Source organism: Glycine max, chromosome 16 (assembly GCF_000004515.6).
Source record: "Glycine max cultivar Williams 82 chromosome 16, Glycine_max_v4.0, whole genome shotgun sequence".
NCBI classification, from domain to species: Eukaryota; Viridiplantae; Streptophyta; class Magnoliopsida; order Fabales; family Fabaceae; genus Glycine; species Glycine max.
In genome coordinates, this window is record NC_038252.2 from 25134310 (window position 1) to 25151731 (window position 17422).

At 33.4% G+C, this 17422-nt stretch overlaps 1 protein-coding gene across 1 annotated transcript; it reads right to left on the bottom strand.

Moving 5' to 3' along the window:
- Positions 1-13894: 13894 nt before the first annotated feature.
- On the bottom strand, positions 13895-16276 carry LOC100813878 (P-loop NTPase domain-containing protein). Its single transcript, NM_001255158.2, has 6 exons — positions 16061-16276; positions 15849-15909; positions 15630-15765; positions 15098-15419; positions 14676-14804; positions 13895-14548 (listed from the first exon to the last, which is right to left on the bottom strand). The coding sequence occupies exons 1-6, from the start codon at positions 16143-16145 to the stop codon at positions 14097-14099; spliced, it is 1185 nt and encodes a 394-aa protein (NP_001242087.2). The 5' UTR covers positions 16146-16276; the 3' UTR covers positions 13895-14096.
- Between the last annotated feature and the right edge of the window lie 1146 nt (positions 16277-17422).

Genomic DNA, 17422 nt, shown 5'->3' on the forward strand with positions numbered 1-17422 from the left:
TTTCAAATTCACCCCCATGATCACTTCTAATGGATGCAATCTTAAGATTTTTCTTGTTTTGTATAACTTTAGCAAGTTTCCTAAATGCTTGGAATGCATCACTTTTATGAGTAATGAATAATGTCCATGTATATCTAGAGAAATCATCAACTATGACAAGAGCATAGTAATTTCCTCCAAAACTCATAGTTCTAGATGGACCAAATAAATCCATATGCAATAATTCTAAGGGTTGAGTAATTGAAACAATATTTTTGGGTTTGAATGAGACTCTAGTTTGTTTTCCCTTTTGACATGCATCACATAGTCTATCTTTTTCAAATTTTAATTTAGGCAAACCAACTACTAAATCTTTTGAAATTAATTTGTTTAAGTGATCCATGTTTATGTGAGCAATTCTTTTATGCCATAACCATGGATCATCATCTTTGCTAAGAAAACAATGATTGTTATCTAGTTTTAGGCTTAAGTCTATCATATATACATTGTTGACTCTATATCCTACATGCTTTATATTAGTGTCATGCTTATGTTCTATAAGACATCTTTTAGAATCAAATGATACTAGATAGCCTCTGTCACATAATTGACTAACACTAAGTAGGTTGTGCTTAAGACCTTCAACAAGTAGAACATTTTCAATGGAGTTTGAAGAATTTGTACCTATTTTACCAACTCCAAGGATTCTACCTTTGTTGTTGTCACCATAAGTTACATGCCCGCTTTTCTTGGGAGAGATATGTGTAAACTTTGATGCATCTCCAGTCATATGTTTTGAACATCCGCTATTTATGTACCATTCCTTCCTCAAAGACACCTCTTCATCGCTTTCATAACTTTTAGCCATTAGACAGAGGTTTATCTCTTCATTTTCTGAATCTTCAGAAGATTCCATATCATTGTCATCCCATGTGATGTAAGCTTTCTACATTTTCTTTTCACTAAAATTTTTCTTTTCAGATTTCTCCATCTTTTTCTTGAAGATAGGACAATCAACCCTCAGATGTCCAAGTTGATTGCATTCAAAGCATTTTGGAGTAGAAGATGAAATTTCTGTCCTTTTAGGTTTAAAATTTGGTCGCCTTTGACTTCCTCTGACTTTCAGAAACTTGTTGAACCTTTTTACAAAAAGGCTAAGATCATCATCTTCATCTAGATCAATTTCCTTATCACTTTCTTCTTGGATTGAAGACGAGGCTTTAAGAGCAATTCCCTTCTTTTTCTTGTCATTTTCTTCATGTTGATTTAATCTCAACAATTCCATTTTGTGTTCCTGTAACTTTCCAAATAGAGTAGTAAGAGTCATGTTAGATAAATCTCTTGATTCAATAATGGCTGTTACTTTAGGTTGTCATTCTCTGCTTAAACATCTTAATACTTTGTTTATGAGATCTTCATTTTGAAAATCTTTCCCTAAAGTTTCAAGATGATTTACTATATGTGTGAACCTCTTTTGCATGTCTTGAATGCTTTCATTTGCATTCATCCTAAATAGTTCGTATTCATGAGTTAATGTGTTTATCCTAGATCTTTTAACATCTTTTGTGCCTTCATGTGTCACTTGTAGAGTGTCCCACATTTCCTTAGCACTCTTACAATTTGAAACCCTGAAATATTCATCCATTCCCAGGGCAGATGTAATTATGTTTTTGGCTTTTAAATTATATTGTACTCGTCTTCTATCCTCTTCAGACCATCTATCTCTAGGTTTTTCTATTGTTGTGTTTCCATCTATTGTGGTTCTTTCTACTGTGGTGGGTATATAAGGCCCTATTTCTATGGCTTCCCAAATGTTTAAGTCTATTGCCTCAATAAAAATTTGCATTCGGGTTTTCCAGTAGTGGTAACCCTCTGCATTAAAGATTAGAGGTCTATTGATTGAATTTCCTTCTGGAAATAAGAAGTTTGCTGAGGCCATTATTCTTGAAGCTTCTAAACTTTATACAAGAATGAAGCTCTGACACCACTTGTTAGACAAGTGGCCACAGATACCTTAAGAAGGGGGGTTGAATTAAGATATTGCAAACTATTTCCCCAATTAAAATTCTATTTCAATTTCAATGCAAGTTACAAGTTCCCTTAAAAATGAACTCTTAAATAATGATTCAAATAGAACAATCTGAATATAAATGTAAAGCAATAATAAATAAACGAGTTTAAGGGAAGAGAAAGTGCAAACTTAGATTTATACTGGCTCAGCCACACCCTTGTGCCTACGTTCAGTCCCCAAGCAACCCGCTTGAGAGTTTCACTATCTTGTAAAATCCTTTTACAAGTTTTGAACACATAAGGACAATCCTTCCTTTGTGTTCAGATTTCTTTACAACAAGAGACCCTCGGTCTCTCAATCCCCTTTGAGAATTTAGAAACAAGAGAAGAATAAATCTCTCTTGAAAGAGATAGATTGTACAATCTGAGCACTCAATTAATTCCTTATTGAATTGCAAGTGTATTGGCCAAGGAATTCTTAAGAGGATAAAATGTTTTTGCTCTTTGAGAGAATAAAACTTTTTGTTATGAAAAACTCTGAGCAAATTCGTGTTCCAAGTCACATATAAATAGACCTTTGGTGGCCATGTAAAAACCATTTGAAAAGATGTGAATCTTAGAAATATTTTTCTGAAAATCTCCTCTGGTAATCGATTACAGGATTTGTGTAATCGATTACAGGTTTTAAAATTTGAATAAAAATGTTTATTAACTGTTGGTAATCGATTACCAATATTGTGTAATTGATTACACAGTCTAAAATTTGAATTCAAATTTTAATAGTTGTTGTAAACCATTTTTGGCCACTGGTAATCGATTACATCCTCTGGTAATCGATTACCAGAGAGTAAATCTCTTGAAAAAGACTTTTTAACTTAAATTTCTTGGCCAAACCTTTTGCTATTTCAATTGCGAATTCCTTTCCTAAAATACTAGTGATCTTCTGGATGTTGTATCTTGTATTCTTGAATCATTGTCTTGAATTAAACTTGAGAAGCGCATTTGAATCAAAATGATCATCATCAAAACATCAAAGACATTTTGCTTCTACATAGCTGTGAGTTTGGAGTCTATGTAAGATCCAAATTAGTAGGTAATATCATTATTGTATGCCTCTATGTGGATGATTTGTTGATCACTCGTGGTAATGAAAGTGAAATAGAAAAACTGAAAAGGGAATTGATGAGTGAGTTTGAAATGCCTGATATGGGGTCCTATCCTGTTTCCTTGGACTTGAATTCAAGAAGACTGAGAGTGGTATTTTGATGCACCAGAGCATGTATGCAACAGAAATATTGAAGAGATTCAACATGGTTGAATGTAATTCAGCTGCAACACCAACTGAGGCAGGTCTTGTACTTGAAAGGGATGGCAAGGAAGACAAAGTCGATGTAACTGAGTTCAAACAGATTGTTGGTTCTCTCAGGTACTTGTGTCATTCAAGACCTGATTTGGAATTTGTTGTTGGACTAGTAAGTAGATATACGAAAAGACCCAGAATTCCTCATCTCCTAGTTGCTAAGAGGATTCTAAGGTTCATAAAAGGGACCATCAATACTGGAATTCAATTTCCAAATAAAGACAACAACAACTCAGAAGAATTAGTGGGATATACTGATGCAGATTGAGGAGGAGACAAAGATGACAGAAAGAGTACTACAGGTTACATATTCATGTATGGTGTAGCACCAATATTGTGGAGTTCTAAGAAGCAATCCATAGTGGCTTTATCAACATGTGAAGTTGAGTATGTTGCAGCTACAATGAGTGCTTGCCAAGCTGTCAGGTTGGACACATTATTACAGGAATTAAAAATCAATGAGAGTGATGGAGTGAAGCTTTTTGTGGATAATAAGTCAGCTATAAACTTGCCAAAGAATCCAACCTCTCATGGTAGAAGAAAACACATAGAAACAAGGTTTCACTATCTTAGGGATCAAGTGAACAAAGAGAAACTGGAAGTGGAGTACTGCAGTACATTTGATCAACTTGTTGATATTTTAACCAAACCCCTCAAAGGGGAGAGGTTTAAAATGTTAAGGGACAGATTTGATTGTACATTGAATATAACAGAGTAACAGAATTTTAAAATTATGTTATAAGTGCCTAGCCTAAGTGTAAATTGTTGTTACTTTGTTTTGCTTGTATAAAAGAACATACATCTTAATAATACGTTTTTTCATTCTATCATTTTTTTGTCTCTGGTGCTATTCCTAGTGTGTAATTCCTTGCTTGAAATAGTGAGTAATACACGAGTGAATGTGTGAGGGAGTGAATTGCATCTCTTGCAATTGAGTGAGGAACAGTGTGTGTTCCAACATTATATTCTAAAAAATATTAATATATATTTCACTCTTAATTTAGAATGTCCTTAATGAATATATATAGAGAGAGAGAAAAATAATTTTAGTGTTGGATATGGCTTTTGTCTTTTGTATTTTTTTAGAAAAATAAAAATCAAGAATTATGTTGTAGCAAGAAGTAGGATCCAACGATATGCTGTGGTAGACATTGAAGCAAGCAATCAACATGTAATGAAATTCGTGATCGTCTGCTTCACAGGTGGACAAAATAGAGATGGAAACCAAATGTGATCCATCTTATATACTATTAGTATCCAACAAAACCAGCCAGCGTGATCTGCATTTATTATGCAAACCACCAAACCAGCGCATTGGTTTTCATTCTCCGTGCCGGTGTGACGACTCGCTTGTGCATGTCCTCATTTTTGTTGTCATTTTACCCTTCCAGCTAGCTAGACTCTAGTGGGCTTCAAAAGTAGGAGCATATTTTACTGACACTTTTTTATGGTAGTTTTTATCATTACATGAAATTTTATATAATTCTAAATAGTAATTCCTAAAAATTGAATTTAAGTTTAATTTCATTCTAAAAGTTAATACATGAGTTATCTATAATTTATATGTTAATTATTAATATGATTAAAATAATATATATAAACAAAATTGTTTAATAAATGAGTAGGATTCTCTTTTTTATATTAAAAAGTCGGCATTTCAAATGTGTGTTTAGATATGTGTGTTATTCACAGTTAACAAGAAAAGTTATATTTTTCAAAACAAAAGCTCTAAAACAAGTACATTCGAACTTTGGTCTGAACGTCAGTATGCAGTGTTTGATTCAACTCTCATGCAAACACACTCTTAACAATGGGTCGTCCAATAGAATTAACAATAATTACAAAAAATAAACTTTAATATGGTTTTAGAATTTAAATTTACACCTAAATTAGCTTTTGAATATAAGTTAAAGCTCAAGTTTTTAAATCGAAAACTGTTAAAAGCAAATGTTCGTGTTTGCAGCATTTCTCCCAAGTTCCAACCATTATCAAGTACCCAATTTTTGTACCAATTCTGCCAGTGAACGATACTAACCTCAACCAATTCAGTCAAAGGGGCTTTTGAACTAATGATCAAAGTTCAAAGGTGCATTTGCTAGCATTCAGAACCAACCATCACCATTAGTTTATCAAGCAACCTTGAGCAAGAAGCTTAATTTCCACTACGTGTGGAACCCAAGTGCATCTTCATTAAAGAAAATGTTCAGCAAAAGGAAATACCCAAAATGAACGGTGCATGAAGGTTAAAAAGGGAGATAAGACAAATGAGGGACATAAAGGAAATACAAATGCTTAATTTAAGGAGTTTAGATGAAAAACAAATTAATAACAATAAAAGTGGAGATGCCCTTTGGCTACACGGTCCCTTTCCTGCATCTATCCCAATTCCCATTCCAATATACTGAAGAATTTTCCTAATGGAAGGACTATAGGAGTTCCACATCGTTAATGCTTACAAAAAGGTGACAAAGTAAACGATGGCATATCTTCTAACACATTGTGTTTGAGTAGGATATTGTTGTGAGGTCCCACCCACCATTAATCTTCCTAGGTTATCTTTTATGATCCTCTTATGTCTGGCTTTAGTGTGAACACCTCACCACCAAAGTTGAAAGTTGCGACTCGAAAAAGCAATAGTCCATATTTTTCACAGATCCTCAAGATACACTATTAGAAATGCAACATGATTGCCAAAGATTATTACCTCCATATATTTATTCCACTACATTCACAATATCATTTGTTTTCACTTTTCAATTAACCTAGTTGGGGACTCAGCAACTAGTTGCTACCTGGCCTAACTTTTCCTACTTTTTCCACGCCTTTTTCACTAGTCCCTGGCTAATCACAACATGACATATCAGCAGTCAACTTGTTCTCTCGCATGCTACATGTTTTTTCTGTCGCGACTCCAAAAAGTACGGATGCATATGGTCAACTTTGACACTACCTTACGGTTCTTATCCTTCCTAGTTCATAAGCACCTAACTTGAGAACCGGGAGCATTTGGTTGGATTTTATTTTTTTTGTGCTTATAAAAGTAATCATATTTTTTATTTATTTTAATAATAAATAAAACAAAAGTTTATCTAGAAAATATTTTTTAAGCTTATTTGCTATACCTTACACTCAAAGAAATAGATACTTAAACTCACATTTGAAACGAATTCATTGTTAATTTTTTAAAATAAATTTGAATAAAATATTTTTTGATTCCTCTAAAATTAATAAAGTTTGCTAAATTTTTGTTTATCTGTTTTCTATCCTTTTAATTTTAAAAGATTTATTTTTCTTATCTCTATACTTGAAATATATATATATATATATATATATATATATATATATATATATATATATATATTACTTTTTGTTTTTTAGTTCTTAATGTAATTTAGATAATGCTTTGTATATGGATTAAAAAAAAGTTTAGATAAGGTGCTTAAAACCAAAAACTTACATGGGATTAAAAATTAAAAAAAAAAAAATATATATATATATATATATATATATAAAACTAAAATCAAACTTTAATAATTTTAGAGCGACAAAACATATTTTACCCAACAAATTGATTTGAAATAATAACATCGCCAGGCACTTAGCTCAAGTCTTGATTGGAACAACTGAGGACACACTTTGCTAATCACTTTCACATATATTCCCAGCTCAAGGACTACTGGCAGCCACTTCCGGTTGAATAGCTAGGGATAAAATTCTGGAGGGACCAAAATAGTTGTAATTTTAATATCTATAACTATTAAGATAATATTTTAATAACGCTTCTCAAGTTTCTTTTTTATTGTAACTTCTAAACTATCATATTTTTTCTTGTCATAACCCTCCGTTCATCAAGGAGAAATTAGAGACTGTGACTAATTCAGAATTTAGTTGAAAGGTAAGTAAAGTTTAAGTAAAAATTGTTTCTTGAATTCATACAGTACCCGAACGATATTATTGAATAAAAATAATGGAAAAAAATAAATGTAAATATTATGTGAATCTTTTAAAAACATTTTTTAACATAAAACAATATATATATATGCATCGGAATGCCTAAAAAAATTCTCTAAATTTTTCAACAAATTAAAGAGAATATAATATTTTTTTTTCTAAAATTATAACAATTGACACAAAAATTTTGTAGAATAAAACACAAGAATACCACAAGATACATGGGCAAAATCTGCATAAAAATCCAAAAAAAAAACTGTATGTTTAAGTTATACTACATAAGTTTTCAATAGTAAAAATCAGATTATAAAATTAATAGCAAATTGGATTTGAAATTGCAAAAGAAAATATATCTTATGAAAGGTAATTAATTAATAAAATAGTAATATATAAAAAAATGTTTATTAATAAGGTTAATGTTATAAAAAAAATCTTAAAGTTCAATATTAATATAAAATAATGTCTAATAACAATAAAGAAAATTATTAAAAATATATGTTTTATATTCTTTCAATAACTATTAATCTGCAAATTAAAATGTGTATACTCTTTCAATTATTTAGAATCATTAATTAATTAAGGAATAAATAACTTTAAAGAATATTGGAAAACAATGTTATTAATATCTAATAAAATTAAATAATTATATATAATAAATTTTGTAAAAAAAAATTTGAGGGCATGGCCCCGTTCTTGGAGAACTAAGCTCCACCACTAGCCACTTCATAGCTCATATCTCTGAGTCTCATCTCAAGACCTATGACTAAGTCCAATTATTTCAAATATCCTTAGCAAGTGATGGAAGGCTACTTGACAAAAGCTGAAGCTAAAACAAGTAAAAAGGTTGTTCAAAGATTAATAATGGAAGTGAAAGCTAAAGAAGATCTAGCCAAACTAGAGCCTAATCCAAGGCATGTATCATATCTTCAATTTGAAGATTATTTCAACAAACTTGAAGGGAATACTTTGGAGAGAAAGATTAGTCCAACATTGAATACTGAAGATGCATACGTGAGCTAGAGTTTATTTAAGTGGATTACTTAGCTTTGGGTTGAATACGTAATTAAGCACATCATTTTCATGTAATTTTGGAAGAATAAGTTCACTTGTCTTTTCATCTTTCCTAGGTTAGATTTTAGTGTTTTGAAGTTTCCTAAGCCATTATGATGGTTAATGGAACTTAATGAAACATTGTGATTGTTAGTGAAAAATAAATATTTGGTGAGAAATAAACGGACTTGACTTCTCTCCTGTCTTTTTTCATGTTGTCCCTATGTTGCTCCATTAAAATAACAATGCATAACAACTGTGATAATATTTAATGGTGATATTTAATTTTAAAAATCATGAAGACCGTATAATTTTAAAGGGTTGTACAAGGATAGTACAAGAAAGGACGGTAAAGAAGTCAAATTCAAAATAAACACCAATGAACATCTTAGTGGAAAGTAAATGTTGATGAGAAATTAATGTCTAATGAGATTCTTAGTGAAATTTTATGTCTTTTGTTTTTAAGGCTGCCTAGCATAGCCTATAAATATGAGTCTCTTGTAAGCTTCCAAAGCAAAAATTTTAGATTAATCAAATTGAGTATTTTTTATTGTGAGTTTTCCCTTTGTTTTTGTGTTAAAATCTTTATAGTATTAGTTTTACCAACATGTTACAATTAGAATCACATTTTCTTTGATAACTTTTGTTTCACTAACAAGTCATGATTAATGTCAAATTTCTCTGTCTATCCTTTATACGACCCGTTAGACTCTAACTGAAAACATGATTCAGAACTATGGACTATGACCCTAGCATCAACCAAGGATAAAAGCACTTCAAACCGCTTTAACCAAGTATACAATCTAACAAACTAGTGTTGTCATTATGCCAAACTCTAACTTGGAATCCTCATTGCTGACCAAAAAAAAAAATAGGTACTTTAGTACTTATCCCTCCATTCTGTGAAACTAGAGCGTGACTAAAGCCCTTCCCCATGTGAGGAACATGCTCTCATACTTATATAGCTTTGACCGCATAGTTTATCTTCGAACAATTGAGTCTTGCCACATAATGGTGTATGACACAACATATTCTCATAATATAATTTAATTAATGAATTGTCTTAGAATGTGTATACTTGGTGGTAAGCTTGAATCCCTATTTGTGATCGCGATGTGATGTTAAATCAACATGTATCACTTAGTCCTTTATATCAAAATGGTTACTTAACATGTATTTTTAGTATCAATCAAAACCTCAATCCAACTATTGATCATTAACATGTATCACTACTAACAAGAAAAATATGACCAAGATGTAAAATAAGATTTATAAAGTTTTCCTTACTAATCTTCAAGTAAATACATCTTGAAGGCAAAAGAAATTATCTCTTGATCAACTTTTAAGTACCATTATTTATATGTCCATTTTGACCTATAGATGAATTTCTTCATCTTGCAAACTAAATGCTCTTAGCCATTTTTAATAAAGTCATCAAGTTGAGAAATAAAAAGATTGTTAACTAAATTTGTATTTAGAAAAGTTATTTTAACATCCAATACAACCTCAAAATAAGTCACCAAAGATATATTTTAACAACTCAAATAGCATCTTTAGTAGAGACCATTGAGAAAGTCTCCTTGTAACCAATTCCTTCCCTTTGACTATAGTCCTTCCCCATGCACCAATCTAGCTCTTGAAATTTCAACGTCACCATTTGGATTACACTTAAGGTTGATTTGTTTAAACATAAAAAAAATTGCTTAAACTTAAAAAAAAAACTTTAAAGTAAGTGTTTTTAAAAAAAAAGCATTTTTTTTAAAGAAGTAAATAGGATTTACTTCCCAAAATAAGCATAAAATAACTTTTTAATAGCAGAAACAATTTAGACAAACATACTAAGAAGACATAAAACTATTTATTTTTATTAAAATAACTATTTTTTTTAAGAAATAAGTTTAAATAAACTACTCATCCTTAGTCTTGAAGACTCACTGACCCTAACTAGTTTGCAAGTTGCAACCAACTAGCAATGCCGTTATATCTTGACACTATTATGAGCCATGGAAGCCAATTTATCATTCATGGCATTTAGTTAATAAAAAGCATGAGAACTAGAGATAACCTTCTTAAAAGTGATAAGATCATCATTATGGAGGACAAACTCGTGCTTCCAAAGATACACTACACAATCATTTGGTATAAAAAGCTTATGTATACTATTTAAGATCTCATCAATGAATCGCCTTCAACAATTACATCACGCCCCTGTTCATTATTTGGGGCAACACTACATTACCATCCTTTACAAGAGTCCGATTACCATCACGTATAACAAGAGTTGTGACAACTGCTACAATTGAAACTTGTTACATAAAAACTAAAACTTGACCTTTTTCAAGAGTGATTAGTCGGGGTGCATGCCCCCCAACGTCTAAGTTATCATCAAAGAATATAGCATGATTATATTCTACAACTCGTAGAATAATAACAATAGAATTTACTACCTTTATAACCCACAAACTAGCCAATGAAGAAGTCATTGATGATCTTAAAATCAAGCTTCTTCAACATGGGACATAAGGTCTTACCTTTGCTTTGCAAACCTATATACATGCAAATGTCTCAAACTAGACTTCTTTTCAATCATCATCTCATAGGGAATCTTTGGTATATACTTGTTGGGTACTCATTTAAGAATATTAATATACATATAATTTTTTTTTTCTCAATTCTCTCTTCTATCTTGAACTGAACCATGAATTCTAACAATAATGATGCATGGTATAACCTGTTCTCATCAGTTGATTAAAAATCTGTTTTAGAATGTGTGTACTTAGAGGAAAAGATTGAATCTATGCCTACGATCTCAATGCAATGACAGAAAATAATAAATGAGAAAAAAATGCCTTCGCAAAACATAAATGAGAAAAGAAAAAGAAAAACAGGAATCAAGCAAGGCTTCAATTATACCAATTGCAAAAATTTTAGAAAATAAGTTCATGGTATAACATATTCTCATCACACAATTAAAGAATTTCTTAGAATTTGTATCTTCTCTTGTAGCCTAGTGGGAAGCTTGAATCCATGTTTGCTAAATTGTCTAATGGGTTAACTTTAATAGTTGTCGAATGAAAATAAACACACCTTGTGTTAGTCAGCGTTTTTTTTGTTGAATCCATAGTATCTTTCAACCCACCTTGTTGGCAATTGCTTCGTGCATCCCATTTTTTGCTACCTGCACCCCAGAGAAAACTTAACATAACCTAAAAGGACAAAAACACCCGTATGTATTTTCCTTTGTGCACCACATCCGAAGCACCTCCCTCCCTTGTTCTTTATTTTGCCCATAATCCCTGGAAGAGAAGCGATCAGCTTCATTGAACCGTAAGCAAGTAAAGAGATTTGTAATTGGAATGTTTTCTCTTATGATAACACAACCTTCAGGAACATCTGCAAAAACTCATCCCTAAGTAATACTTCAGATTTGTAAGATGGAGGTTGCAATTATGTGCAAGCACAAGCATAAATCTCTGCACAAAATCCATTTTACATATGCAGGCATAAAAATATGAAAACTATTCTCACTAGTTGTAGGAAGCTTAGCCTTGAAATAATCAGTTAAACCATTGTGGTATATATAAAATTGAATTTGGTGATCAATGGAAGCATTTTCATATTTCCAGGCAGCTTTATTAGCCTTGGCCTCAACAAATACATCAAAGCTTCTATAGTGTCTTCAAGTGCAAAAGTAGCATTTGGATGCCACAAGAACCTGGATGACACGAAAGGCAGTGACAATGAAGATATTAGAAATATACAATTAAAAACCTTAACCAGAAAATAGAATCTGGAAAATGAATATATTCACATTTTTTTATTTTCTGAAAAACCAAATCCGGAACATTAAAATCCTTAACCAGAAAATGAATTCCAGAAAATGAATTTATTCACATGTTTTTATATTCCAGAAAACCAAATCCGGACCATTAAAAACCTTATCCAAAAATACAATTCCGGAATTATGAAACCATAATTCAGGAATAACAAATCCTGAAGCTGTCCAACAATGTTCTAGATTGAGTATTCCAAAATGTATTTGTCTTTCGGATTACTCACTCCAAAACATTGTTGGCCAGCTTCCGGATTTGATTTTCTAGAATTACGGTATCAAATTTCAGATTGAGTAATCCGGAATAATGTACCAGTAACAGAAAAAAAATACTTACAGAATGGCACTTCCAAAAATATAAGCGGATTAAAAAAATACGAACTTACTCAAATCAATAACTCATCGTCTACATAGAGGAAGGACAAAGATGAAACAGTGGAGGGAGACCTACAGGAGGAAGCCACACAATGAAGAACTGAAGAGGATGGACGGAGGAAGAAGCAAGAAGAAAGTTATAATTAGTAAAGGGTAATATGGGGATATTAAAACTATGGAGGTGCAGGAAGAGAAAAGCGGGTGCAGGAAGCAATAGCCCACCTTGTTTATTCATTAGACACTAGTCACTACGAACATCTCAAAATGGGTCATTCAGGTTAAAAGCCTAATAACAAATAATTATTGTTATTGACTTGTTTAATTTTCCAAATAACAAATTGCAGCAAGTAACAACTACTGCCTGCCACAGTTCTTCAAAACTATGTTGTCAATCGTGGCCGTCGCGGCCGCTATTGCGGCGAAGTGGAGCGGCGCGTCCCCCATCCGCGACTGGGATGGACATAGCAGCGCGGTTCAACGTCGCGGTTGGCGCAGCCGCTATCACGGCGAAGCGGCGCGGGATCTGGACCGGATTTTTGCGCCGCTACATTGAAGCCGTGGAAATTTTGAAAACCCTAGCGTGATGTTGATCTGCACACCTGCGAGGCTGCAACACTCGGCGATGCTACGACACCGACGAGCGCCGCCACGAGCGCCACCATGAGCGTTGCCACCTCCTCCACGCCCAGGAGCATGCTGTGAGTCTTCAACACTATTCGTACCTTTCTTTCCCAAAGTGAGTGGTGTTGTGTGGAGCTTGTAGGTTGGTGTGAAGTCGACAAGAAATTAGCTGGCTGCTATTGTGTATGCCCACGAGCTAGGTTGAAAACATAGGGATAAGAAAGGAAAAATAGAAAAGTAAAGAACCACATTTTTTAGGTATATATGTAAGTAGGGGGAGCATAGAGATAAGAAGAAAAAATAGAAAAAAACCAAAGAGAAAGTAGCAATGTACGTGAAGCCAAACAATATTAATATATAATAATAATGCTAATAATTAAATAATATTAAATAAATATAATAATATCATAATTTTATAATATTAAAAACTTATATATATATATATATATATATATATATATATATATATATATATATATATATATATATTTCTGTTTTTGAACATACATATATATATTATTAATTATTTAATATATATAAAAAAACATTAGAATAGCGATCATCCCGCTATCCGCTATCCCCCTTTTGGGGTCAGCCGTTCCGCTCCGCTACGGCAGTATTGACAACTATGCTTCAAACCACCATGTAAATTACCGTGAAATTTTGAAGAAAAAACAGGTTCTGCTCCACAAGATACAGACTAGTAAACAGTGTATGACAAAAACAGGAGTAATTAAACATAAAATCATGATCAGCAGTGACCAAAGAGTAGAAGCATGAAGGAACCCCTGATCCTTGTGCAAACAGAGATTATTCATCTCCTTCCATGTAATGGCTCATACAAAATTATAACCAATGACATTCATCTATCTGTCCTTACAGCTATAATTGAATAATTGAGCTAACATCCAACATCTACTAAATTTCCTCTTCATCACTCTCCCCCCCAAATATGGAAGCCATTTTCATGGCCAGCTTTGCAGCCATATCCCTTCTTTGAAAATCAGGCATCAATCGCAAGCCTGCACGCATATTCCCAATCTCAGACATCAAGTGTTCCAAATCCTCTAATTCGAGACATTTACCCTCGTTTTCCTTCCCATCACCTTCGGAATCCATGGTATTGTGCACCATATCCTTTTCACTCTCATCCTGAATTGCAGTGCTTGAGGTTGTGGGATGTGACTCTTTATCAGATTTAATTCCATCCTCATGTTGACCAACTGTGCCAGGATTGTTTTGAGGAGCTGATCCCCCTGAATCTAAGGACGATGCAGAAATCCATCCTTGTTCACTTTCATCCCAATCGGCTGAGCCAGCTGATAAGACTTCATACTCTTGTTCATAATCAGATTCTTCTGAAGATAACTCTGGTGTGGGGGCAAGGGCGGGGGGAGGAGAGGAGAAGGATAAAACAAAATCAGCACTTATTCTATGTTGACAAAAGCAGCAATCAGCATGCTCCAAAGAAGGAAAATTAAAGAAGAGATAAGATACCTTCTTTCTCTGGAAATGACAGTTGATTTATCCTATTGCCAGATTTCAATACCATTCCAGGCCACATATGAGCAGAAAGTGCACCGTAGAGACGCTCAACTCCTTGTAAATCACCATCAATCGACAAACCTGTAAAATAATTGTGTGAATTATATCTGAAAATAATTTTCCAATGTTCATCATTCTATCCTTAAATTTTGGTGAGCAGAAAAAGTTCGAATATGATGGTGTGTTTACAATCATCTATCATGAATCATCTTTCAAATAATTACTTGTCAACGAACCCAGCTCTCTCTCTCATTAATAAGGTATTATAATTATGACTCATCTACATCGAAAATTGAGCATTTGCCAAAGCAAAAATCAGGCTCATGTGAAATATGTTATAAACCAGCTAATTACATCGGGAAGTGAAGTTTTACATTTGTCAAAATCAGCATTGGAAGCACATGCCTCAATGAACTCAATATTGTGATCAGTGCACCAGTCCAAGCAGGACCTTCTGATGTCCCACGACGGTTCTTCATCCCCCAATAAACTAGTTCCCTCCGATTCAGATATTCCATACTCTTCCGAATAAAAATCTGCAGCAGAGTCTTCAAGTTTCAGCAACCGTCTCCTGTATTCAGCATGGGCTGGGTGACTAGGAACCAGGTCCACTTTGTTTCCAATACACAGTAATATCTCAAAGTTCTGAATATCAGTGCGAGATACCCATTCTCGAAGTGCAGCTAGGGAAGATGGCTGCACATAAAGGGAAAAAATTTAAGATACATACATATATTATGCATACTCAAGGCACATAGAAAACAAGAAAATAGTTAAAGAATAATTCTTCTGCACAAGAAAATCAAAACAATAAGCAGTGAATATAAAACCTCCATCAAGGATTAAATAACTAACAACACAAACAGAACAAATCAAAGGAGAGTCAAGTCAAGCGAAGGAACTAACTTCATTCATGTCAAAAACCATCACCAGTGCAGTCATTCGTCGAGACAGGGTCACGTTGGCAGCAGAAAAATCGTCGTGAAGATGAGCCATCCAAAGAGAAACATCAGCAGTGTAGTACTTATTGTTGATAGTCCACCTGTTCATTCCACATTCAAAAAGAAATTCAAAAAAGGATTCATAATAAGCAAGGATAAAACAATTCAAAGTGAACATACATACCCATGGACATTCACTTGAGAAGCCGAATCAAAAGCATCATCAACATCAACAGAGGTCAATCCTACACTCAACATCAGCCAAATCAAATTCCAGTTCCAGCACTGAATAAATAATTCCGGAATCTAAACAGCATACCAAAGAATTAATTTTACAAGAGTTATAAGATACAACCTAAAATTAAAGCTTAGAGAGAATAAGCGAGAGAGAGTTACGGGATAGGAGGGTGCGTTTGCCGACGTTGGAGGATCCGATAATGAAGATTCCGGGTCGGTTCTGCAGATCCGTTTGCGATTCCATGAGAAGTTTCGGCTCTCACTCTGCGCCTGCGGCTTTTCTCTTCTTCCTCAAGTCGTTCATGTCACCCACCGGGGGAGGATCCTCTCCAATTAAAAATTAAGGGTTAGGATTTATTCTGCAAAACTCACCGTGTTGGTGCTCACACTACGATTGATTAATATTAGTTATGCACAAATATTTTAAGTCTCTCATATTAATTTATTATTAAATTATAGTATTTAAATATTAATTTAATAATAAATTATCTAAATTTTTTAATTTAACGTAAACATTTAGGGAGTTGTTAGCTACATTTAGTATTGTTGTTGGTGCATCCAGTAACTATTTAAAATTTCCAAAATGTTCTTGTTGTTTCTTTTTTTTTTTGTCTCGTTGGTGAATAGTGTCGTCGTGAACAGTGTCACCCTGAGATTAAAAATGGCACAATGTTGTCATTTGTGCATTCTCTCATTCTTTTCTATCTCCGGTGCGCAGTGCTTCCCTGTTTTATTCGTTTCAGTGAAGGTGAAGGTGGAGGTAGCGGCGATGTTCGGTGTTGCAGTGGTCGGCGGCGGCGGCATACGAGGTACGCAGTGTTAGGTGCGTTTTGGTGTACTGCGTTTCACGCGGATCAAGTTGATCCGTAAGGGATTTACGGATCAACTTGATCTGCATGTATATTTCATTGTCGCGGATCAACTTGATCCGTAAGTTCATCCAAAAGTGTTTTGCGGATCAAGTTGATCCGTAAGTCACTTATGGATCAACTTGATTCGTAACAGATTTTATTTTAAATTTTTTTTTTATTACTTTGTTTGTATTGTCATTTTTTATTAGAATTGTTTATACGTGTAGAATGAAATAGGGTTTTGGCTTTTTGGTAATGATGAGTTATTATGTATAATTTTGTATGTTATGTGTTGTATGTTTGTGTTAAAAAATTTTATTTATTGTTAAGATGGACAAAGATCAGTGGATGTATGAAGGTATAATGTCTGAAGAAGTGGATATGGATGATGAAAATGAAGAAGAATGTGATGTGAATGAACCACATGTTGATTGTTCGGATGCATTCAATACTTCTCAGGTAATAATGTTCATGATTTTGAGTGATTTAATAAAATAAATATGTTGTAGGAAACTGAAATTATCGAAATTGGTTTATAGGTGTTTGACAGTCGAGAGGATGTTTTGCGGTGGGCTCGATCCGTTGCTTATGAAAATGGATTTGCGGCGGTGATTGTAAGGTCTGACACAAACACAGGTAGTAGAGGAAGGACTTCGTTTGTGTTAATTGG

Bases quoted from the DNA above. Each gene is read 5' to 3' on its own strand.
- LOC100813878 (NM_001255158.2), bottom strand. From the start codon at position 16,145: ATGGAATCGCAAACGGATCTGCAGAACCGACCCGGAATCTTCATTATC. The intron at 15,766-15,848 runs GTATGTATGTTC...TGGAATGAACAG, and splicing joins TCTCAAGTGAATGTCCATGG to GTGGACTATCAACAATAAGT. The intron at 15,420-15,629 runs GTTAGTTCCTTC...CTTTATGTGCAG, and splicing joins TGGTTTTTGACATGAATGAA to CCATCTTCCCTAGCTGCACT.